We start from the raw sequence: 26,025 nt of genomic DNA, 5'->3' as shown, positions 1-26,025 counted from the left end.
TTTCCTCTGAAAATGGATGACCTTGGAGTGGGACAGGCAAATAATCGCAGGTTTTGCAGACTCTGTCCTGCCCAAACCAAACGGATTCCCAAACTGGGAGCAGCGAAGGGTTTCAGCCATGCCCTCATCATCTTTGGGCTAATCCTGTCTCTGTCCCCATCAGAGGCTGGATCAGATCCTGGGCTCCATGGTTTAATCTCCTAAAGCCAGGATTGCTTTAGGAAAAACAACTTCCCAAGCCCAGCCCATGGGAATGGGGAGGCTTTCCCAAGGTTACACGAGGGCTCCCATGGGATGATCCCATGGTCTCTTACAGCTTTAAACTCCCCCAAACCCACAGGCAGCCCCACAACAGCACTCTGGATAAACGAGTCCCTGGATTTTAATTAGAGCTTCTCAGTTCCAAATCAGGCAAACTGAGATGACTCAGAACCACTGAAGCACGAGACATCCTGATTATAAGGGAAAAAAGACCATATTCGTGTTTTCATGTCTGCAGAATTCCCATCAGTCACCTTCCCCTCAAGTATTTGTTGCAAAGCGTTCATACCCCGGTATCTGCGTAAAAAGAAAGACTATTCAGTTCTCAGAGTGCACCTAAACTGCACCCAGGACACAGATACACCCTAAACACCCAGATTTGGGGACCAGCACGAATTTCAGCCCAGCACAAACTGTTTCATCTCTCTGAGTGTGCTTGGGGTGGAAGGAGCCAAACTTCAGCTGCTCCCAGGCTCTGACCCTCCCAGACACTCAGGTTTATTTTACACCAAGGAACACACACACAAACCTTCTGCTGTGTCATTTTCTCCACTGGGCTCTCCATTTCCTTTATTATTTTCACTCCAAAGGGCCCCTGGGGGTTTTAAGCTCAGATAAGGAATTAATCTACATGAGCTGTCTCATCTTCTGTCTGGAGTAAGAGGGAGTGCTGTGAGCCAGAGAAGAAATAAATCACTGCTGCCAGTGGAGGAGCCAACCTGCTCCTGAATTTACAGCACCCAACCAGATGTAGGGCTTGATTTCAGAAAAAAAACCCAACCAAAAACCCAGACCTGCAATTCCAGTCCCCTTGGAACACCAGGAAATGCTCCCCTTTGCAGAGACACAGCTGGAAAAACAGCCTGGCCTCCCTTCACACTTCTGTACATTTATCAGGTTTGATGGATCTGTTTAAGGTGCTCTTCGAGGTTTGGCCAGGAAAGGTTGGGTCCGATGATCCTGGAGGTCTCCTCCAACTTGATGTTCCCTGATCCTTCGATTCCCCAGGCTGTGGTTTGGGATAATGTCCCAGCTTTTGTTCCCAGTGAGATCAGAAACTCCCTAACGGTGTCCAAACATGAAAAGGAAATGTCATTATTCATAAATAATGAAGTTTAGCCTAAGCATTAACAGTTTTTACGGCTGCAGAGTCTGGTGAACTCTGTCTGCAGAGGTCCAGGTCTGGTGATCCCTGCCAGGGATCCTGTCAGGGTTAAAGGTGCTGATGTTATTGCTCCTCCAAGCCCTGCAGCTTTGTTCTGCCTCTTTGAGATCCCAGCACCAACATCCAGTCTGAAGGATCAGTATTCTCCCAAAAACACATTAAAACATTGTCCTGTTCTGTAAAGTAATCGCCCCGACCCCATGAAATTGTCCCAACGTGACCACAGAATAAACAAGGGGGCAGAACCCGGTTTGTGTTCAGCGCAGCCCACTGGCATCACTGCAGCTCAGAACACTTCAAATATTGCAGCTTTCCTTTGTTCCTTTGGAGAAAGAGTCTTGGAACACAAAGCCGTTCTTGGGGCTGTCCCCTCCACAAGAAGGGGTTTACACCCCACAGGACTGTGGCACTAACTCTGATTTAATAACCGCACACCCCTAGCAGGGCTCTGAAATCCATTTCCACAAAAGCAACCTCTGATTTCATCTCCATTTTTACGGCCAGTGAAGATGCAGATGTTTGTTTACACCACCCACACAACTGCAACTGGATTTCACCAAGTCACTCTGTAATTACCTTTTTTCCTCCGAGCCAAACGTTCAATTTGTGCTTGGATACTGTAAGTACAAAAATAACTGTTTCAATGAAATTGTCAGGCAATTTCATAAAAGCAAGACCCCACCACTCCATAAATTGGATACTCAGCTCGTTTCCAACTTGAAAGCATGTGGCACTTTCAAAAGAATTAACTGAATTGCCACTGGCTTGAAATTACTGTCCCAGTTCTCACTGGGCAGAACATCAAAGGAGGAGGAGGAACACTTGGAGGTGCCACTGCACAGTGCTGGGAGCGCTCCCATCCCGAGCTCTGCGGTTCACATCATTCCAGGGCCAGGGAGGGGCAGAGCTGGGGGCGTTTAAGGAGTGAAACATTTGGGCACAGGGTCCAACTGTGCCTCTGGGCTAAACTTCCCCAGAAGGGTCCCCGAGTTAAAATCCCAGCGCTGTCCCTTGCTGGCATCACAACCATCAACCAACCAACACCAACCCCAGGCAGAAGCTCAGGAACCCCCTGTGCCAACAAAGCCCACCTGAATCACAGCTGGGAGTTTGTACCACGGGCTCCAACACCTTCCCCTTCCCAGCCAGGGGCTCGGGAGGCGACACAGCAGCTCCAGTTTGAGGAAAGAATTCATAGCATGGCTCAGCCCAAACTGCAAATTCCTGCAAACTTTGAGTGAAAATCAGTATTTTTTGATCTTCAACTTGCACTCTACTTGACTCAGGACATTTCTCTCAACCCGTGCTTTTAGGGGAAAAAAGTCCGATTTCTGCCATTCCGGGCACAACCACAGCCAAGCTTAAAACCACCTCAGCCCAAAGCCATGAACACATTTCCACTCCTGCTGCCAGAGCTGAGGTGAAAGGGCAAAGTTTGCAGTTTGGAGAAATTTGGGGTTCAGCGCCAAGGAGGTTTTTAGCTCCGCTGGGAAACGCCTTTATGGAAACCCTGGAGCTCTCTGGAGCTGGCAGGGGTCACACAAAGAGAATTTCTAACACGCAGAGCATTGGGATGTAAATTCTGCACCTCCAGTCCTGCTCACTCAGGGTGGGCTTTGGGTCAGATTCACCCTCCCTGAATGGCCTGTGGGTCACTGATCCCTGTCTGCAGAACAGCCCTGGCACTGAACTGGCACGGCCCAAACTGGTTCACAGCTTCTCATTCCCAGAGAAATGAGAATTCCAAGGTATTTTTCCCTTGCCATCTATCCCAGGTAACAAGGAATGGAATACTATTAAAATGAGGAGCAGAAATCTTGGCTGGCCATGGGGAGGGAGGGCTTACACTGGAAGGAAAAAGCCAAACAAGAATATTGATCCCTTTGTTGTCATGAAGAATGAAGAACAAACAACTCCTAAATTTGCAATAAGCTTTAATTAAACTGCTTGAGACGCCAGGAGATGAAGAATTAACCACTGAAGCCTTCCCGACTTTATTCCTTCACACCAAGCTCCATCTCTCTGCAGCTTGAAGCCCCCATGGCATTGTCAGAGCAGGAGAATGGAAGTGCTGCAAGAATCAGATCTGGAATAAGCTAAAAAAGCAGGAAAAAAAATCACTTTTAATAAAAAAAACCCTGGCCACGACTTGCTTGTGACATTCTGAGCCACTCAGAACTTTGGAGCTGAAGCCGCAAATGGTTTTATTGCCATGGAGGATCAAAGTTCCAAACTTCCCAAGAGCAGGAATCATTATCTCCACTGCACCCTAATGAACTTCTGGCTCAGGTTCAGCACTTCCCAGGACGAGGGGCACTTGGATTGCACTTTGCTCGCTGACACCTCCCAAAATTCAGTGTCAGCGAGCAAAGAATCCTCCCCACAGCACAACCACTGCTGGGTTTAGCTACACTCTGTGATGATGTGCCAGACATCATCTGCCAGAGGAATGAATCCTTTCCTGGTGCTTCCCCCTCAGTCCCAGGGAGATCTCCCTGGGAAGAACAGCCTGTACTGCACCAAAAAGACATTTTTTTATCATTTTAGCAACCGCTCCAACTAAAACTCTGCAGCGTCATCACTTTATGAAGGCAGCCACGGACTGCCAGCCCAGAAACTGTTCAGTAACTTGTATTTATGGGCTGGTTTTATTAGCACAGGTTTGCTGGCAAAGGCACCCAAATTCACTGCAGGATTTCAGGCATTCCAGGATTTCAGGCATTCCATCAGCAGTTAAATGCACTGGACCTGAAACATCCCCTCAGCTCTGGCAGCAAGGGGGTAAATGGCTTTTTAAACGGTGTTTATGGCTTTGGCCTGAGGTGGTTTTAAGCTTGGCCGTGGTTGTGTCTTTAATGGCAGAAATCAGGCTTTTTTTCCCTAAAAGCAGTAGTGGAGAGAAATGTCCTACCAGTCAAGTAAAGTGCAAGCTGAAAAGCAAAAAATGTAGATTTTCAATCAGTTTGCAGGTAGGAGGGATGTGCATTTTTCAACATCCGAATGCTAAAGAGTATTACACATTATGATAAAGAATGTTACCCATTATTACACAGTCACTGTTTCTTGACCAATATATTTAAGTTTTTCTCTGTTCCTCAGTGTTTATTTTGCTTTTCCTCCCCATAACTCCCATTTTCAGTTGTGTTGGCAAATACAACCCCCATGCCAGAGGAAGAACCATCAGAATAATCAAGAATTGGTGTGAAATTCAGCCCTGGTCCCACACCCAGCTCTGGGGGAAGTTGGTTCTTACGATCTCCTGACACCTCAGAACAATTAAACCACATTTAATCAGCAGGAGAGAGCTCAGCCCAAGCTCCAGAAGCACCCAGCAGTTCTAGATGCCCCTTCAGAGCCCCATGAAGGGATTTAATTGTTAAAAAGATGAACTGTGGGACAGCTCCTGAACACCAGGGGGATGCTGGTCATGAACTGAAGCACCCACAAGTCACAAACACTTGGGGAAATATTTCTTTTCAAAGTAAGAGCAAGATATGGAACATTTACAAGTCTTGTTCATGGCACTGATGCCTTTGAAGTCCACAGGACTAATTTCATGCAGAATGACTTAAAGAACAGAGCAGAAATCTCCAAAAATAAGAGAAGAGAGGCCCTGGCTAATATGGATTAAAAAGAAAATAGAAAGGACAGTGGAAGCAAGAAGCAGCAAGCCAAATTTCACATCAAATCAACTGCAGACAGCAATGAAAACTGGGAAGCGAGATCAGAAATGAAGTCTCATCTGCTGTGAAGATTCCCTTTTTTGCTGTTAACAATGCCAAGGTTTTGCTTTTCCCTGTTGGGAATTTTGTTGGCATCTCCATCAGACAATTTTTAGCCCTAAATCATTATAAAGCAAAAGGCAGGGGAAATGAGCAGTGTTTGCATCGATAGGAAGGGAGGTGGTCAGTTCTGCAGCAGGAATGGGGGGAAGAGGCTTTTCCATCCTTCTGGAGCCCCTGCCAGGAGCCAGAGGCACAACAGTGGACATGATTCCAGCTCAGAACAGGAACAGCAGGGAAAAAGCAAGGAGCAAGTTGAGACAAATACAAATTTTGCCCTAATTTGACATGATTTGACTCCAGGTACTGTGGGAGTGCTTTGATCCCAGACTGGGCAGAGAACTCTGCAGGTGCCTGGAATGGGGACAGGGAGCCAGGGCTGCTGGCCCAGCACCCCGGGAGTCACCACAAACCAAACCATCAGTGAGAAAACCTGGTCCTGCCGCAGCTCCCTCCCTCCTGACCCCCTGCATCCCTGCTCCCATCCATCACCCAGGGGCTGGCAGGCCCTGGCTCATGTTTGAGGAATTGCTGCCATTCCTGAGCCGTGACGGAGCCGACTGGAACCCAAACACCTCGTGGGATCTGACAAAGGAAAGACTTCAATGGTTATTCCCAAAAAAGCAGCCCAGAGCTCTGTTCCTGCCAGCCAGGACGAGTGTCATGGGTGTGTGAGAGGCCACCAAAACCAGGCACAGGGAATTCCTGGTAATTGCAGGATATCTGCCAGGTCCCCCCCCAGTCCCACTACAACAAATCTGTGGAACAGCCCCACTGCCCCAAAAATGAGGGTCATGGAATCATGGAATGTCCTGGGCTGGAAGGGACCCACAGGGATCAGAGCCCCCTCCCTGTCCCTGCCCAGACACCCCAAAATCCCACCCTGTGCATCCCTGGCAGTGGTGTCCAATCGCTCCTGGAGCTCTGGCAGCCTTGAGGAGCTCTGGCAGCCTCAGCCCGTGCCCATTTCCCGGGGGAAGAGCCTTTTCCTACAATCCAACCAAAACCCCCCTGGCACAGAGCTCCAGCCCCTCCCTCAGGGCAGTGGAATCCCCCCTAGCCCTGCCAGTGCATCCAGGTGCAAGCCACCACCTTCACCAACATTCAAACTATTCTGGTTTTCACATCTCAGAGCTCTTCCAACCAAACCTGAGTTAGTAATTCCTGATCCTGGAAGTTCAGATTTGTGTATTCACCAAACAATTGGTGCATTTTCCATTCAGGCTGCACAGGATGAAGAAACACTTCACATCGTGTTGGTTCATAGTCAGAGGTTCCACAAGAACCTCGTGTGCCTGACCCATCATCACTGCAGGCACCTGGAAACCCCCTGGACACAAACCCAGCTCTGCCACCCCTGAACTGCTCTGGAGCTGGGTCAGCTCCCTGCCCTGGCCCAGCACTCGGCCACTCCAGCAGGAAGGAGCCAGGAAAAGGGATCTGGTTGCTTGTTTAGAATGGATTTATTATAGACTAATTTAGGATTCCACAGACTCCAGGTTCTCTCATTCCATTAACAGGCTTCAGCCCGCAGAGTGAGGAACAGCTGAGTAATGACAGAATTGCTTTTACAACCCAGGTGTAGCTCTGGAGCTAAAGTCAGTGCAAATCCACGTTACTGCCAGCAGAAAAAGAAAGTGATCACATCACTGGTTCCTTATGCTCGAAGTTAATTTTAAAACAAACAGATAATAAAAGTTAAAAATCTTGTGAAGTCATTCAGGTGTTCTGTCCCTCAGAGCACAGGTTTCTTTGACTGAAAAGAGTCTCTGTGAAAGGATTTCTGCAAATGACAACTCCTTTTTGAGAGAAGCACATGAGCAGAATAGGTTCTTTTGTTCAGTCTGGCCCAAAAACTGATCAGCTTCCCAAGAAGATGCTCCTTCAGTCCTAAATCCGAGGTGAAGCCTGTCACAAGGGGGCTCTGTAAGACCCAGAAGCCCCTGTTGCTCAGGGAGGAGATGCTGCCCAGGAGCTGATCCACAGCATTTCTGTCCCTTCCCAAATCCCATCTGGTGCTTGGTTGAGAATTCACTGCGAGTGAGAAGCTCCAAGAGCTGCAAGCTGCCTGTCTCTCACGTTTGCTTCCCGAAAAACAGTGCAATTCCCAGTTTTGCACTCCCTGCTGCCATTCCAAACTCAGCCCTTTGCCATCTGTGGGAAGGGAGCCCTCCCCAGCTTTAACCAGTTCAGGACAAAACTGAAACCCAGCAAACCCATTTGAACTCACAATCCATGGATCTGTCAAATATAACCCAGGACAGAAACCCTCCTGAAGGGCAGAAATCAGACAAGTGACACTGAATCACACTGCTGACTTCCTGGAATTTCCCACTCCATTGCCGTGGCATCCAGGATCGTGTTTAAAATAAATCCAAGAAGTTCTGCAGCAGTTTCCAAAGCAGAGATCACCAAAGCCATGATTTGGGCGTCCTTTCATAGAACCCCAGAATATTTAGGGGTGGAAGGGACCTCTGGAGTTCATCCAGTCCAAGCCTCTGCCCAGGCAGGGTCACCTGGAGCAGGAATCATCCAGGTGGGTTTGGGATGTCACCAGAGAGAGAGACTCCAGGCCCTCCCTGGAGCTGTTCCAGGGCTCTGCCACCTCCATGGAAAAAGTTCTTCCTCGTGGTGAGGTGGAACTTGTGTTTTGTTTTATGGCCATCACTGGGTAGGGTCTGGCACCATCCTGACACCCTCTGGAGAGGTTTATGTGGATTGAGGAGATCTCCTCTCAGTCTTTTCTCGCTGAACAAAAGTTGTGTCTTTACAGGTCCCACCTGACACCACCGTGCACAGACCGGGGCATTCCCCTCCTTGCAGCCACTTCAGCACTGGCACAGTCCCAGCCCAAGCAGCTCAAGCCTCCCTCCCAATCCTCACCAGCCCCTCCAAACCAGCGAGAATGGGGCCCTCAAGCACGGCACGGGACACACTTGCAGATAAGAAACTCATCAAATCTGCAAACACCAAATTGACAAAATTACCATTGCAAGTGTGTCAAACAAAGCCAGGCAGTGCCTGAATAATTCTGTCACTGCCTGTGGGTCAACCTTATCAGCCCTGGCTGCAAATGAAACCCCAGAGCTGCAGCACGACAGCCCCTGTATCACTTGGGTGTCTGTGTGCACCCAAAAAGCACCTTTTTCACCCAGCTGACCACCCGGGAGTCACAGGGCACATCCCACCACACACTTTTTGAGTGGAAACACGCAGGAAGAGGCATTTTTTGCCCTCCACCCCTCTTGCACACAAGCCAGTGCCCTTCCTGGGAGAGGAGCTGTCACAGGGAGCAGCTGGCTGAGGCCAGCACGGAAACTCACCCCGGAAGGTAATAAATAAAAGGAAGCCAGAGGAGTGCCTCTGATTCATCTGCTGCCCAAGGCCATTCTGGGCTGTGGAACAGCCTCGCTCCAAGGTGTGCTCAGAAAACACCAGCACAGCCAATGGCCCCGGCAGGATATGGGTTATCTGATTACCCACCGAAGTTTGGGAATTACGGCTGCCCGCAGCGCTCTCAGCGGGCTGAGCACGCACTGCCACGGATAAACAGTGCGGGCTGCTCCCCACGAGACAAGAAACAAAGTTCAGGGTGCTCAACACTCCACACCCTTCCAGTTACCTGGAGAAACCAGATAAGGCTGTGCTGAGGGAAATGTCTCCAGCCGCAGTCCTGAGAGCAGCTGAGCTGCTTCCCTGCAAGGCCTCCCAGGGGTGGAGGGGTCACCCAGCACAAATTCGCTGTGAAAATCGAGCACGGTGAGGTTTTTTCACCTTCAACCTCGCAGGCTGAACACCCCCATGGGAGCTGGGGCAATGAACACTTTGCAAGCATGAAATCAGTAATCTTTTCTCACGTTGAGAAGTCCACTGCTGAGCACCAGCAGCACAGAAGATCACTCTCCAGTAAAATAAATTATCATGAGCTCCGTGTGTCATTAGTGGCTTCCTGACAATTGTTCCCTGCCCGATTCTCACAAGCAACCTCAAACCTGTGGGTTTTATACTCTCAAGCAAAGCACAATTTTATCAGCAACACCGCTGTTCTGTTCCTGTTAGAGACAAGTGAGCCAGGCTCAGCAAAACCCTTTCAATCAGAGGGCAGGGCAGGGGGTACAAGGTGTCAGTCAAAGAATCAGGGAATGATTTGGGCTGGAAGGACCTTACAGCTCACCCAGTTTCACTTCTGACACGGGCAGGGACACCTTCCACTATCCCAGGCTGCTCCAAGCCCCGTCCAGCCTGGCCTGGGCCACGTCCAGTCAAGCTTTCCCCATCCCTCACCCTAAATCACGATTTCCAGCCCCTGACAAAGACACCCAGAGCCCTCAGTTTGCCCATGACACCCTCCTTATCCTTTCCCAACCACATCTCCTTCCATCCACAGCAGTAGACAAACCTTTTCTGCTGTGTTAGAGCTTTTTTTTCAGTGTAAAACACACTGGAGAGGCAAAATTATAAAAGTCAGCCCTGAACTTTGAGGGATTCCTGGAAGCCAGCGCTGGACACACACCACCGCCTCCATCCACCCCGAGGGGTGCAGGGAGCGGACACTGCCGGACCTGCGAGCGGCACAGCGCGAACTGGAAATGGGAAAGAAGCCGAAAAGCGATGCCCAGACCGGGAACGAAACCGCCCGAGAGGCGCGGGGAGCGCGGGGAAGGCTCCGGGAAGGGATGGAACTGGAGGGAAAGGAAGGGAGAAGATGGGAGGGGATGGGATGGGGTGGGAGAGAAGGGAAGGCAAGGCAAGGGAAGGGAAAGGGCGCACGGGTCCGGAGCATCCCGGCTGGCACTCACTCACCGACCCCGTACTTCTCGCGCTTGGTGGGGATCCAGCGGGCCATGCCGGCGGGTCCGGGGGTCTCAGGGGGCTCGGGGGGTTCGCTCAGCGCGGCCCCTCGCCCGCCGTAGCCCCGCGCTGGAGCCGCGGGCCGGGCGCCCCGGGCAGCTCAGCCATGCTCCGGTCCTGGCTCCCAAACGCGATCCCAAACTTGCCCCAAAACTCGCTCCAAAAACTCCCCAGCACACGCCCAACTTTGCAGCCGCCCCCAGCGCGCCGAGCGCAGGAGCGGGAGGAGGAGAGGAGGAGAGGAGGAGGAGGAGGAGGAGAAGGAGGAGAAAGAGAAGGAAGGAGAGGAGGAGGAGGAGGTTGCGGCTCTCCCCGCCCCGCCGGCATCACCTGCCCCGCCCGGCCCCTCCCTGGGAGCGGACACGGCCGGAGCCGCGGGTGAGGCGGTTCGTGGTTTCGATGTTGCTGCTTAAAAGGTTTGGGGGGTGAGCGTGCGGAAATGGCTCCGCTGTCACTGTGAGTGTAGGGTTTCACTGAGTCAGTCACAGCGTGGAGACCAGGGCAAGGCTGGAGAGCAGGGAAAGGTTCTCCCCCCCGAGGGTGCCAGAGGGTGCTGGGCACTGCCCGGGCTCCCCAGGGAATGGGCACGGCCCCGAGGCTGCTCCAGGAGCGTTTGGACAGCGCTGCCAGGGATGCCCAGGGTGGGATTGCTGGGGGGTCTGTGCAGGGCCAGGAGCTGGATCGAGGATCCCTGTGGGTTCCTTCCCACTCAGGACATTCTGTGATCCTGCAGAATCACGGGATGGTTTGGGTTGGAAGGGACCTTGGTGCCCATCTCGTCCCAACCCCTTCCACCAGCCCAGGCTGCTCCAAGGCTGCTGCGCTGTTAAAAGTAACTCATTAATAGGTAAGAAAACAAAGAGATTTCTCTGAAGCACTCCGGGCATCTGGGAAATGGTCACAGGGCTGCACTTCACGGGAGACGCGATGTTCTAGAGATTGGCTCGGCACTCGGTGACCTAAAGCTCCACTCCAGGGCCGGGAGCTGCCACTTCAGAGAGGGTTTGAGTTAAAGGACCTCGAGCTGGGGACACGGGGACCAGCTGAGCACGAACTGGGTCCTGCGGGGCCAGAACCGGGCTAGCTGGATGCTGCAGGTGTGTGGGCTGTGCTGGCAAAGTGCCCGGGACGGGGGTGCTCGGTAACACCTGGAGAGGTGTTAAATCACACTGTTCCCCCAGCCTTAGGGCCAAACAGAGCAGATCCAGGTTCTCCCCATCTCTCCAGGGCTGTAGCAGCTGGATCTGGTCTGTATTAGTGCCTGTGGAGTCCATGGAATCAGGGAATAGTGGGGCTGAAAGGGACTTTAAATCTTACCTCCTTCCACCCCCCTGCCATGGACAGGACGCCTCTGTCTCTCATCAAAGAGAACAGTGATAATTCAGAATGTTTTAACACGTGACCACTTTTTAAATTGCACTAAAGTGTGAAGAGCTGGAGATATCATCACATTTTTGATTATTTTTCACTGCAAGTGAGAGGCCCCAGGGCAGAGTAATTGCCCAGCTCTCGGGGTGCCCTGGGCAGATCACTCTGGGTCTCTCTGATTCCAGCCTGGTGTGTTCAGGAGGAGTTTTCCATACTCCCTCCTCTCCCACCTGTGTTTCCAGTAAGTTCACTTTTCCTTCCTCTTCACTGGCGCCTGTAAGGGGCAGAGCAGCATAAATAAGAATTCATTATGAGCAATTTGCTCTAACAAATAAAGCTGTCCTTTGGCAGCAGAAAGCTGCACACAGGACACTCGATGTCCCTCTTAGCCACAGTCTCACTGCACCACGCACTGGTTTTTGTACCGATGGAGCTGATCTGTCACCTCCCGAGAACGGAGCTGGGTTCGTCACACACGCAGAGCGTTACTCACGCGCCATGTGCAGTTGTGTCACACCCAGGCAGCAGCAGGCAGCCAAACCCTTCCCTGAAATGATGTTTGGATCTGGTCCCGAGGGCTGCTCGTAGGAGATGCTCCTGGATCTGCTCCCTGGGTGCTCCTGGGCATGGCAGCCCAGGGGCTCAGGGTGCTCCTGCGGAACTCCAGCAGCACCTGCGGCCTCAGCACAGAGCGTGGCAGGGAGGGACAGCAGGAAAAGGAGACAAGATTGGCAAGCTGGAGCTGCTTAACTGATTTGTTATTTATAAATCACGAACTCAGCACAGCCAGCCACGCTCAGATGTTGTTCTGGCACATAAAATCATTGTTCTCATGCAGAGAAAGCTCCAGTTCTGCTGGTTAAAGATTGAGGGGTGCCACTAAACACAATCCTTGTGTTTCCCTGGAGCTGGGGGCTCACAGAGAGCTCAGGCCCTGCCAGGTCCCCTCCCGGTGGGATGGGGCATCCCAGCTTTGTGAAGAGAAAATATTTCCATGGTTTGCAAATCCTGTTGCTCTGAAAGATTCACCCAAGAGTTATAAGTGGAAACTTAATATTGCAAAGGGCTTTGAGGCCTTCGCATGAAGAGCAATGTCACTGGGGTATCAAGACAATTAAATTGGATATTCTAGGTCTGATCTTGGGCCACCTGCATTCCAAAATACTCCCTGCTGCGATTGGGATGTGGCTTTTCTGTGGCCTTTTTGCAGTGTGTGGCAACAAGAGATGCAGAGGAGAATGGGTTTTTGGATCACTCTGCATCCCCTTCCATCCTGGGAACGCTCCGTCCAACACCCACCCACCCCTCCAGGGCTGCTGGAGCAGCACACGAAGGGTTAAATCATGTAAAAGTTTCAGTGCTTTCAATTGAATATTCCTTGCTGGAATTCAAGGTGCCCTGTGTGTGCTAACGCCTAAACCCAGTTAAAACACTTTTCCTCAGCAGGGCAAAACCGGCTGTTTCTTTCCTGGGAAAGGCAGCTTGCTTTCTCTTTCTGTTTTTTTCTGTTTTTTTCTGTTTTTTTCTGTTTTTTTCTGTTTTTTTCTGGTTTTTTCTGGTTTTTTCTGGTTTTTTCTGGTTTTTTCTGGTTTTTCTGTTTTTTTCTGTTTTTTTCTGTCTCTTTCTGTCTCTTTCTGTCTCTTTCTGTCTCCTTCTGTTTCTTTCTGTCTTTTCTGTCTTTCTGTCTTTCTTTCATTTTGCTTGGCCTGGGCGTGGATTTCTGCAGCAGCACCCCAAAAAAGAAGAGAAGCAGCTCCATGAGAGGTGTCCTGGAGGGGACTGGGGAATGTGCTGAGATCTGGGGCCAGGTCATTAAAGAAGAAAAGTTTTCATAGAGACATTGAGTCTTTTCCGAGCCCTCCTGAATTCTGGCTGCCAATTCTCTGCTCAGGAGCAGAGCTGACAGCCCAGACCCTGATTTTACTGTAAGATCTCTGATTTTTAGATAAGCTGCCTGAGCTGTGCCAGTGTTTTTCCAGTCCAGGTGAAACAAATTCTTGGCAGCAAATGAAAACCAGAGCAAAGCATGAAAGGCAGGCAAGTAGCAACTGGAGTGGCTGGTTTTACCCCAGTGGGGGAAGCTGGGGAATGTTCCATTAAATATGAGGATTTGCAAATGTCAGGAAGCGAGCTCAGCCCTCACTGAAAGGAGGGGTTCTTTCAGAAAGCCTTTTATTTCATTTTTTATCACCAAATCAATGTTTTCCTTCTCTATTTCTCTGTTCTTTCACAGGGCTGTTGATGGGGAGCCTGTTCTGCTCTGCCCCGAGCAGGAACAGGATAAATAATTAAATCCTAATTGAGGCTACAGCAGAAATTAACTCCCAACCACATCAAAGCCCCGATTCTGAGGTCACGGGACAGATCAGAGCAGGGGAGAATTTGGGTGACTGAGGTTCATCCTCATTTTTAGTGCTCTGAAAAAGTCATTTTACTCCTGGGTCCTTTACAGCTGAAAGAGCAGTACATTTGCAAACGATCAGGCTGCAAAATAAAAGCATTTCTCTAAATTTCTAAATGTGCCTAAGTTTCTAAATGTGAAGTTAAATCATTACAAAGGAGCCCCGTTCCTACAGACTTCGCTGAAATGCTCCCTGCTTTTTGTGGCGCAGCTGAAGTTTAAGGAATGGAATTCTGGTGCCCTCCTGTGTCCAGATCAAAACTACAGTGGGTAAAGTGTCACTAAAACGATGGGGAAAGGAAGGGAAAAAAAGTTTTTTTGCTGGGATAACGTTTGAGAACTCTCCTGGATCAGCCTGGATCCTCTCGGGCCAGGTTCTGTGCATGTACAAACAGCAAAGAGGGCCCTCGGATAAACCAGTTTGTATTAGAGCCAGAGAAAGGATGTGGAAACTGGAGAAAAAATAAAATAAAGCCAATGAAAAAATTTAACAAAAGCCATCTGTTCATTAATTTAATAAGTCAGCCCCTCTCGAAGATGGATGATCAGGTCTGATAAGAACCGAACTGTTAATTTTCAATCCCCAGCAGAAACCATGCAGAGAAAGCAGCAGAGTAGGGCAGATAAGCAATTAAATATGCAAATACCCCACAAGTAGGAGAAAGCAGAGGGTTCATCCATCTGCCTGGACATGTTTTATCATGGAACGATGTTTAAGATATTATCTGACGATCTCATTGCCCAGATTTGTTCTGTCTGAATATTCCACTGCACATTTTGTTACCCCGAGTGTCTGAGTGTTCGTTCTGTCCCTTGGTTTGCAGTGCCCTCCCGGCAGTTCCTGTTGTGTTCTGTTGAGGTGACAGGGATATTTCAAAACGTTTTTTCAGCAAAGCCACTCTTTACCTGCCACCAGCTCCCCCGGGGCCAGCAGAGCTGTGAGACAGGGCAGAGATTCATTAATTAAACTGAATTTACAGGCACCACAACCCAGCTCTGATGGAGTCACGGTGTGACAAACTTGTTCCCATCTGCAGCTGGACAGGGGAGAGAAAAAATTGTTGTTTCTTCCAGTGAAGAAATGATTTCTTCCCATCCCTGCCGGAAGGTGGAACACACTGACATGGGTTTGCAGGAGACAGAAACCTTGCAGCAAATGAGCTCCTGTGGGTTACACCATCCTCTGCCTGTTCCTCGGCTGGAAATGGGATTTGTGCTTCTGAAAAAGTTGTCGCCTTTGTGTGAAACCACCAAAAATTGCAGGATGTGGACAGGAGATTTCCTGGGGACAGAGCTGTAAAGGTGCTTAGGTGCTTAATGATGCTGAAAGGTGCCGTGTAGGAATTCAAAAGTACCTCAGATTCCTGCTGAAATGAATCCGGGAACAGTAAATTTGGGGTCTGGGTTTGTTAGCGCGCGTCTGAGTTAAGGATGACCTGGCTTTGCACGTCCCCAGCACTCACAGCTCCAACCCGGGAGCTGCAGAGACACCGGCACGGAATCACTGAGGCTGGGAAAGACCTCTGAGGTTGGGAGAGACCTCCAAGATCATCCAGCCCAACCTTCAGCCCGTCCCACTGTGCCCAGCACATCCCCAAATCCCACCCCTCCTTTGGACACTTCGGGGCTGGAGCCTCCAGCAGCGGCTCCTCAGGCTGGGCTCGGCACAGTCCGGACCCTGCCAGTTTTGGTGACTTCAGGATGGGCATTCCAACAATAGGCACAGACTTTTTGTGAGGTCCAGAGGGTTTTAATTCCCTTTATCAGCAGGACCTGGCCTGGAATTCTGCCCCAGTGCCACGGAGTTCCCTGGGTTCGCAGCCAGCCCTGCATTCCCTCAGCCCCAGTGGGGCAGAGCTGTTGATTCAGGACATTTTTGCCCCTGTTAAATTGGGGTTGCACGGAGCTGAGCAGGGCAATGAATTGTCAGACAGGTTCATGGCTTTTTCTCCAGAGGAATATTCCCTGAAATGTCATCTTTGCCGGTCCGTGATTCCGTGCAAACATTTTCAAAGCCACCTGACTCGTGGAACCCGACTCGCGCTCACTTTCACGGGAGTGGGGGCTGAGCAAGCCTCGGGCAGCTGGGGAAGGCTCTGCCTTGATGCATCCGGCAGCCAGAGCAGCAGCTCCTGAGGAACCTTCACTTGGCCTTTCCATTTTAATCGCTTTGTATTTTTATGGCTGAGTTTATTAAAATTTCAAAGCGTGGCTTCCCTGCCCCTCCTCCCTTCCCTTCTTTCTAAGGAAAGGCAGAAGAACCTTCCCAGCCAGTCAGCACTTTCCCCAGATGGTGATTTCCCTTTGTCCATGCAAATCAAAGCCTCGATCACACAAATCAGCGTTTGCTTTAGGAGCAAAGCTCAGGGCAATGTTTGCAGGGTGCCCCGGCACACGTGCAGCGCTTCAGAGCCTGTCCCGTGCTGCCAATGCCAGATAAACGCCGGAATTCCCTTATCTGCACTAGCTCCGGGAGAGGAAGCCACCAGCAGCTACAGGAGCAAGGTGTGAAGTCCCAAATCCGATATTCCTGAAGAGAAACATGTTGGGAAACGATACCCCAGGTGGTGGAGCATGCAGAGATCTCACCTGGGAATTTTCTCCGTTTATTTCTGCCCCCTGCGCTGGGGAAGAGCCTCCTGGGCAGCAGCAAAGGGCTCCTGACTGAGCTCCTGCTGGAAGCCAGACTTTGCTCCTCAGATCAGGGGCTCACTCGGGGTGGAATCAGCACAGCTCCACTGACAGGAATTATTTTGCCTTCTCTTCACACTGCACACACCAAACCTTGGTCTCAGCAGTGCCAGGGAGGGCTGTGACATGAATTCCGCCTGACTGGTGCATTTGAAGTCGTGATGCCAGGATCGTTCCCTACAGAAGCACTGTTTCATTTTGCTCGTGAGCAGCCCATAGCCAGGCTGGCAGAAGGTTGTGCTGCAGTTCCCTCTGTCTGGAAAGCTGCTGAGAGTGTGATGAGAGGTTCTGCAAGTCAGTGGCCTTGGGTAAAATCTCATCATCAAAACTCTTGGGCTGGAAGTTGTGACTATTTCTAGGAAATAAAAGAGTGAACAAGCCTGGTAGAAATGGACTTTTATTACTCCCAGCTTTTATTATGAAATGTTTGGAGATAAAGATCCTTTTCCTTTTCCTTTTCCTTTTCCTTTTCCTTTTCCTTTTCCTTTTCCTTTTCCTTTTCCTTTTCCTTTCCCTTTCCCTTTCCTTTTCCTTTTCTTCTCCAGCTCTTGATTTCTACACAACTAAAATGTCACAGGGTTGGGTTTGGCTCCTTGTTTCCAACCATATAAAAAACCCCACATTCATGTGTTATCTAATACTGGTTTCTGTGCAGGGAATCCCACAGAGCAGCTCCATGGATGGTTTGGAACTGTGCAAAGGGAGCAGGGAATTCTGCTGGATTTGGAACAGCAGAAGTGTCCCTAGGGCAAGATGAGGTTTATGACACTGAGAATGTGCCTGGGCTCCCCTGTGCCCTCAGCCTCAGTAATTACTGGGGACAGAAATGTTCGGTGGGAATGTATTCCTGATAAAATCCTGAATTTCTGTGCTGAGGTTCTCTGGGGCTTCTTCTGGTCTATTGTTCCCATTTACCTTGGAACCTAAACTGAGTTTGTAATCAGAGCCACAGGACAGAGCTCAGTTCGCTGCCTGATGGGAGAATAAACTCTGCTCTCCTGGTGTTTCTCACCGACCTGGGGGAGGAGTTTCCCTGGAAAAAAGGCTGAAGGATGGAGGAAAAGATGAGGGAATTCCTAATTCCTGCACAGCAAGGAGAGCTGGGGTGGGTTTGGGTTTAGCACTGAGAACAAAAAGGTGTTTGGCCAACACTTGAGGAGCTGAGATGGTCCTTGGGAGTGATGGTTGGGCCACTAAGATGAAATTTCAGTGAAGTTTTTGGCATCTTAGGGAGAAACTCTGCTTTTTTACACCAGTGTGAGTCCAGGTGGAGTTTTTCCAGTCCTCTCCTTATTCCTGCACCTCTGTACCCTCAACCAGAGCCACGGGGACACAACTGCCCCAAACCCTGGGGTGCCACGAGAATTCCAAACTCTGAATTCACATTTTACCTCCTGTGCCAGTAATTCTGCTCCTCCCTCCCTCCTTTTCCTGGACCATGGGGAAGATTAAAAGGAGGAAGTGCTGGCAGGATTTCATTAAGAAGCCCTGGCTAATTCCGAAGTGCCTGGGAGGAGGAGCCTCCTGCAGTGCCCGTGGTGTCCATCCATCACAGCTGGGACCTGGGTATCGATTATTTTATATTTAATGCAGCTCTTACATCTTTAATGCCTTGTTCCCGAAAGTGTCCTCAGCAGGGGGGTGGTGTGGTCAGATTTAATCAACATTTCCCAGGCTGGAAATGAGCTCCCAATAATTCTTGGGACTTGTCTTCATCGGATAGCAATCAATAATTCTCTTTTTTAAAAGCAGTAATATTTTATTTTATTTTATTTTATTTTATTTTATTTTATTTTATTTTATTTTATTTTATTTTATTTTATTTTATTTTATTTTATTTTTCCCTGTGCTCCTGGGAGGTTTGTGTGAAAAGTGTTTCTTTAAAATGAAGCCTCTGATTTTGGCAGTCAGGAGGGCAGAGAGCCAAAATCACATATTTATACCGGAATTGTGCTTGGGATCATGGAATGGTCTGAAGGGACCTCAAAGACCATCCAGTGCCACCCGTGCCATGCACCCCAAAGTCCCTTTCCAGCTCCTTGTGGGAGTAAAGTGTTTTTCTTGAGGAATTCCAATGCATTTTATACCAAAAAAATGATTGTTCAGCCTTGGTTTAGGGGTTGTTTTTTAAAGGAAGGTCACAGGTTTTGGTTTGGGATGGGAATTGTGGATTGTGATGGACAGAGAGCAGCAGCAGGGAAGGACCTGAGTGTTCTCCCAGGATTTGCTGCTTCCTGGTCTCTGCTGTCACATTTATTTATTGCTTCAGTAACAAATCCATGCTGCTAAAAAGAAAAATAAAATCCACATTTTAGAGCTGATGAGCTCAGGTGGTTTTTAAACCTAATCACAGACAATAAAGGACCCAAAAAAACCACACAAAACCCAGATTTTGTGGCTCAGACTGATCTCCACTTAGGATGGAGCTACGGAGCTCAGATGGGCCTGATTTTGCTGCAGATAATGAGTGGTTCTGTGCAATTCTTCAGAAGTAATAATTTACAGCTCAAGGACAGCATCTTCTTTGCATCCTCTGTAAACACAAGTTGTCTGTGTTTGCTTGCAGGGTTTGGTTTATTTGCATAAGCAGCTTAGAGATCTTTGTAAGAAATGCTCTGAAAAAGCAGAAGCACATTTTAGAATTTAAAAAAATCAAGTCTGTCTGCTTTTTATGACTCAGCTGCATTTGTGTAGGAATGAATGAGCACACCAATGATACATTCAGAGCCCCAAGAATTTCTCCATTCATCCAATGCTGGCCCCTTTTATGAGTTTCATCTTTCTATTTTTTTTTAATTTAACTTTATTTCCCTTTTGTCCCATTGAGGAAGAGGAAAGAGACACATTCCCAATGCAGAGAACCAAAACTGAGAAACAAAAGCAGCACAATAACCTCTTTTCCAGGCTACTGCTGCTTGCAGTGCTGCTGATAAGAGACTTGAGAGCTTTCAATGTCCTCTATGAATCAGTTCCCTCTGGCTTGGAAAAGGCTTTAATTTTTAAAGGAAATTGATTGTAAAAGCGCAGTCAGGTTTGTTTCTCCAGAGGATGGATTCTCCTGGGAACTCCTCCATTCCCGAAATCCAGGTTTGGGTGATACTGGGTGATACTGGGTGATACTGGGTGATACTGCGTGATACTGGGTGATGTTGGTGCTCCCTGCTTGCAAAATTTTACAGCTGCACCAGGCAGGAAAAATCTCTGCTGTGGGGCCAGGGAGAGCAGAGCTGAGGGCAGTGGAGATCCCAAAGCCTCAAGGGTGAGAATCAGTGATCAAAATTTAAGAAAGGACTCACTAAATACCAAAATCAAAGGATGTAGGGAGGAGCAGAGAATTGGAAATCACAGAATCAGGGAATGGTTTGGATTGGGAGGGACCTTAAATCCCCTCCAGTGCCACCCCTGCCATGGGCAGGGACACCTCCCACTGTCCCAGGCTGCTCCAAGTCCCGTCCAACCTGGCCTTGGGCACTTCCAGGGATCCAGGGGCAGCCACAGCTCCTCTGGGAATTCCATCCCAGCCCCTCCTCACCCTCACAGGGAAGAATTTCTCCGTTACATCCCGTCTAGTCCTCCCCTCCTTCAGCTTTGGGCCATTCCCCCTTATCCTACAGCTGCTTTTAAGAGGTCTGAGCCTCCAGCCCGCGCCCGGGGCTGGATATTCTCCACACGAAGAGACCGAAAGCGCTTTATTTTAGGAATTCCTGCTGCCCCAGGGCCGGGAGGAGCCGCTATTGCCGGTGTCGAACGCCAGATGCCACCACGAGATCGGCGCAGGCAGGAGCAGCCCGGAGCCGGCGGGGCGGAGCCCAGCCTGGGGCAGAGGATGCTCCGCACAGCGGGAGCAGCCCCGAGCGGGGCTGGCACAGCCCCAGCCCGGTCTGGGATGCTGGGGAGCCATGGGCCGGTTCCCTGCCGGCAGCACCGCGAGAGGGACGGGAGCAGCTCCATAAATCCCTGGGAAATGAGCGGTTTGTGGGCAGCGAGCGGTGCTTCGGTGCCGGCAGGGATTTCTGAAGGCTCTGCTCGCCTCAGAGGTTTCTGCGGCAAACAGCAAGAGCGAGCAGAGGTTTAATGTTCTCCTGCATGAAAATCCAGCTCTTGCAGCACAGGGACACGAGGTGGGATGGAAAATGATCCCATCCTCCCGTGCATCTGCAGAGTCACGATCCCTTAGCGCTGAGGACATCGAGTACAACGCCCACACCTTCACTTTTCCAAGCCTTTAGCTGCCGTCTGAAGCTTTAGCAGTGACAAAGCATCTGGGTTTTAACCCCCAAGCTTCCCAGCCCTGTGACAAATCCCCCCGGCGCGCTCCCCTCCAGACCCAGCCCGCCTCGGTTCGAGGATGTCAGACACGAATATTAATTGGGGTTTTTTTTAGTAAAATCGCCCGTTCTGAGTCACTGTGGGAGCCCAGCAGGGCAGGAGGCACTGGGAGAGGGCACTGCCAGCTGGGCGAGGCGTCGCTCACTCCACAGGTCCTACAGAACTGGGAGAGACTGGGAAGCACTGGCTGGCACGGGCTAGTGAGAGCAGCGGCTCTGCCACGCACAGGAGGGGTCATTGTGTGACCAGAAGGGACTTTCTCCTGCAGGGAAGCAGCTCTTGCTGTTCCAGCCCAGCACCAGCACCAATTAATCACCCCCATCCAGCCAGACCCAGCAGCTGTTCCCACCCCTCTGCTCCCAGGGAATGAGACCCGCGCAGTCCCTGCAGGAGCTGGATGTGGCTCTCTCCAAGGAGAATTCCTAACAAAGCTTCTGAGGCTCAGGAGTGCTGGGCTGACGTCAGCTCACTGTTGCCAGGCGTTCAGAGCTGTTCCCACTGCCTGGAACAAGGAAAAGAAAATAGAATTTCTTGCTGGTAACTTGGAACTCGCTGTAGTGGGTGAGGAAAAGCTTCTCCGTGTCTTCCTGTTTGTTGGGATTTTAATTATTGAGTTTAGTGGAGATATGGAAGATGAACAGCTTGTCAATAGCCTGCCCCAGTAACTCAGCCCAAATAAGAGTTATCTCTGACACAGCAGCCTAATTTCACCAACGCTGCAGAGAGAGGCAGGAAGGCTTGATTATATCATTGCTTTATTAATCAAGGTCTCTGGTCAGTGTCAGGCAAAGTGCCCGACCCAGGAGCAGCTTTCAGAGAATCTCTGTGAGATTCCAGATCCAGGCAGCTTCTTCAACAAGCCTGTGTGGTGAGAGAAGCAGAGACATGAGAGCCTCCAGCCTGGGATATTAACTCAGGTTTCAGACATGAATTAGAGACACACTGCTTAAGAAATGGGGGAAAACCCCCAAAACTGCACAGAGAGGATGGAGCCTTTTGTGCTAAGAGAAAACAAGCAGATTTCTTGCATTAAATATGCACATTTCTTCCATCAGCCCCTAATTACTGGTCCAAAGCGTGCACTGGAAAGCGAAGGAGAGTGGAGGAGCTGAGCTGCTGTAAATCAGCCCCACCCTCTGCCTGCACTGACACCTCTCCCACCTCTGAATGTTCCTCACAAGACACAAACCCATCCCTTGCAGCCCCGCTCTGACTCAGTTCAGGGCCGTGATTCAGCTCCCAGCGAGCCCCAGCTGGGGGGATGGCTCAGGCACAACAATGGATGGGTTCAGGGCAGGGAAGGCAGAGGCAGAGCAGAGCGGAGCTGTCACTTTATGATCCCCAGCCCTGTGAACATGCAAAGGTTTTGTTCAGCACTGCAGGAGCAGGCTGAGCTCCTGGGGAGGTTCGTGATCCACTCTGCCAAGTCTGAGGGACTCTGTCCTTTCTTCTACAGCAGAAAAGGAAAATTCAGAGAGCCTTATCTGTCCTGTGGGTGCTTCCAGTCTTCACTGACGTGGGAGCTGCCAGTGAAAACAGTGATTAGAAAATCCACTGTGGGGAAAAATTCTCCACTGAAGTGCCCATTCCAGCAGGGATGTGCTGCAAACTCTCAGAGCTGTCTGCTAACACTGGTTTAATTTCATACAAAAGCAATCCAGTCTTATTAGCAGCACTGCTGTAGTAATATCACACCACCATGAGCCGGTGTAAAGTATTCCACATTTTGTTCAAAAGGAATCAAGGGCTAAAGAAAGGCACAACTGCTGGAGATGGTGCGATCCAGCAAAGCTCTGCTGACGGGAAGGGAGCAGCAGGAGTTCATATTTATGTATTACCTGAGCTCTGAACCGCAGGCATTGTTCCCTTCCCAGAGCACAGCAGAAGGAATGCAGGACAAGCCTGGATCACCTTGAGGGGTGGAGAAACAAAGCCAAGCAGCACAGAGAGTGCTGGCAGAGCCAGTCCACTTGAGACTCAGGAGCGAACACCTAAAAATGTCCCAGCTCCCTGTTGACGTCAGTCCTGGCACTCTTGCATCTGACATTACATAAGATCAGTGCATCCCCGGGATGTGGCATTGTCTCACCCACCGGTGCTTCAAAGCTGCCACGATCTCAGGCTGTACCTTCCCTCCTTTTCTGTTTCGATTTGGATTTTGGGGGCCAAGAGAATGATCCTTTCCAGCTCTTTGCCTGGATGCAAAACCCAGCCCAGCACCGCCCTCCCCGTTGGCTCTCAGGCCACCCCTGCACATTTCTGCTGAGTAACCTGCCCAGGCTCTGGCTGGGAGGAGAAGGACACGGTCAGCAATGAAGCATTTGGCACTTTTTTGGGTCTAAACTGTGCTGCAGGATCTGCTGTGTCAACTCCTGAGTTGTTGTTTCTGCCATTTCAGTCACATTTAAGCTCAGAACGTGCCTAAATCTTAATAAACGTTAATAAAAACTTATTAACAGCTGATTTGCAATCAGGTTTAAGGCTCTGGAAGAATCCATGGTGTAAATCCCCACTTCAAGCCTTCCTAGTGCTGTTTCAGGGTTATTTTAGCTCCGATCCCACACAGACCGGGAAGGATCAGCTGGGAGCGTGTGTCAGGCAGGCAGGGCTGGTTCCTGGCTGGGGAACTGGCACTTGGTGGCACCAGAGCTCGTCCGAGGGAAGGGAAGGCACGGATGAATCAGCAGCATTTATTTCACCCTGGTGCTCGCTGGGGTCCGGAACGGTTCGCTCTGTTCCACCCCGCCCCGATCCTGGCTCTGCGATCCCTTTGGAAATGTCAGTGCTGTCTAATGCTGAGTGAAACGTCTCTGCTTCCTGCAGCCCCCTCTGAAGTCTCCACGGGGCTTCAGAATTGTGAATTTTCACAGCATCAGAGGGAGAGGAACAACTTCTCCCATTCCCAGTGCCAAAAGTACAGCGAGCACCTCACAGGCGGCAGGGGTGGCGTCTGCCCTGCCCTAATTGCAGGGATTGATGCTGCAGTCAGCCCTTCCCGGGAGCAGGGGGGTTTGTCTGGATCCCACACATCCTGCAGGAGCTCATGCATACCCATGAGCCCCAGGCGTGAGTGTGAGAGCGTGCAGGCTGCTATTAAAGCAGCAACTAAATTATAGTTTTATTGTGGTTAAGTATCACTTTAGGATTTAGGTTAAAAAAAACCCATCTCCAGCTTCTCAGAGGGAAGATCAAGTCTCAGATGCATATTGTGATCAAAACCTCAATTAAAAAAAGGATGAGATTTGGAGCAGAGAGTGCAGCTGGTGACATTGGGATTGTTCTGAGAGCAGCGCTGGTGTCTGAGCAGCAAGGAATTACCAGGTGTGCTGAGGAGATGTCTAAAAATACCTGCAAACGCTGTCTCCCGGGTTTAGAATAAACAAATTCCCCGGGATTTTAATATGATATTTCTGTCACAGATGGCTGCTTTTATCGAAAGAGAACGAGCCCTCAGGAGACTGAGGAAAGCTTTGGATCACCAAACCATCCCATGGAAACCTTTGGGTCACCAAACCACCCCATGGAAACCTTTGGGTCACCAAACCATCCCATGGAAAGCTTTGGATCACCAACCCTCACAGCACCAGTGGCTGCCCAGTCCAGCCCAGCTCAGTCCAGTCCAGTCCAGCCCAGTCCAGCCCAGCCCAGTCCAGCCCAGTCCAGCCCAGCCCAGCCCAGCCCAGCAGCCACTGCAGTTGTGAAGGCGTAACACAGAATTTCAAAATAATTTCTCTCCTAATCCTCTAAAAGCTGCTTCTCAGGACTTTTAGAAGCAGCACCTTTCATGTCCACACATCAGATGAGTTCAAGGGAGTGTTAAAAACCCAAAGGAAACTCAGCAGCCCAGTAATCTCCTTGGAAGTGCCAAATCCAGCAGACTCTGCAGAAAATGTTTGATGACCGTGTGAGTTCTAGCAGGGCAAGATGCTGTGGGTGCTGAAATCTCTGCCTGGCTCCTTTTTGTGCCCAGCAGTGCCTTTTAACTCCCTAACGCACAGGATCAGGGGCAGTTTCCCTGGGCTGGGTGTTGGCAGAGCTGGGGGATGTGCTGGGGGAGGTTTCCCACCCTTCACGGGCTAATTGTTGTTTCTCATCAACCTCCAGACAGATTCTCTGTCTGAGTGTGACATCACCTGCAATTCTCATTAACCGAAGAGGGTTAATGAGGCAGCAGAGCCCTCACTGCAGCAGAGACTGCAGCAAGTGGCTGGGCACACCCAGTTGAAGATGCAGCACATCCATCCCTGCTGCCCTTCAGCTTTGCTCATCCCCTTGCTGCAATGCTGGCGTCAAACCCAGAGCTTAACTCTTTTCAGGGCAAACTGCCTCAAAAAAAAAAAAAAAAAAAAAAAAAAAAAGCAGAAAAGCTGCAGGGTTTGAGGCAGAAACTCCAGATAGCAGTGGCCTGTGTTCTCTGTAACTGCCCCTCTCCTCCAAACAAAGTTTCAAGAGATATTTATGTGCATGTGGGCATGGAAAGGATATTTTTGTTTGTTGTTTTTGCCTCCTTGCTGCAGGCTTTGAAACGCCTGCCTGGGAAGCCGAGTTCCTGCATCCTCACTGCAAAGCTCCACTGCAAGGCAGGAATGACTCTGCAGTTTTCCCAAGCCCAGCTGCTTTACCTGGTAAACCGAGGCACAGGCTCCACACCAGCTCTCTCACAGGCCTTGCTTTTGGTGAAAAATCAGCTATTTGTATATTCAGTTCTGCTTCGGAAAATACTTTTCACCACAAGGATGAAGGAAAAGTGGAACTTTGCTGAAGTTAGTCAGAGAAACATCTCCTAAAGGAATGTCTTTGACTTCTAATTTCACAACTGACCTGAATTTCTTTCAGGATAAGAATCTGTGTCAGATCACCAAATAAACCCATCTATCCCACACTGGATTGCTGCTCTTCCTTGGATAAAGCCCAGTGCAAGGATCTGAGGAAACCTGGACAGGAGATTCTGCAGCTCCCTACTCCTGATCTGTCACTGGTGTACAAGAGCTGCCACAGGCAATAAATTAGAGCAGCCCCCGAGGTCAGAACCGATTTGGATCTGGGAAGAGCCAGAGCAGCATTATCCTCACTGCCCTGTGAAGGGCAGTCCCAGCTGAGGAAGCTCTGGGCTTGTGAACGCCTCTGCAGCAGGGACAGGAGCAGGATGCACACCCAGAGCCCTGCCAGCCCTGCTG

At 50.2% G+C, this 26,025-nt stretch overlaps 1 protein-coding gene across 1 annotated transcript in view; it reads right to left on the bottom strand.

Annotated features, from left to right (window-relative positions):
- The window catches only part of DOCK5 (dedicator of cytokinesis 5), a gene marked incomplete at both ends in the record, with an annotated part of 68,874 nt that extends 58,820 nt beyond the window's left edge, over positions 1–10,054 (bottom strand). The window contains one exon of the mRNA XM_082298251.1: positions 10,012–10,054. Coding sequence (XP_082154377.1) covers positions 10,012–10,054 — 43 coding nt within the window. The remainder of the gene's footprint in view (positions 1–10,011) is intronic.
- Positions 10,055–26,025: the final 15,971 nt, after the last annotated feature.

The sequence above is a fragment of the Coloeus monedula genome, assembly GCF_965178545.1.
Source record: "Coloeus monedula genome assembly, chromosome: 28".
NCBI classification, from domain to species: domain Eukaryota; kingdom Metazoa; phylum Chordata; class Aves; order Passeriformes; family Corvidae; genus Coloeus; species Coloeus monedula.
The sequence above is the reverse complement of the archived record's forward strand: the minus strand, read 5'-3'. Positions and strand labels throughout refer to the sequence as shown.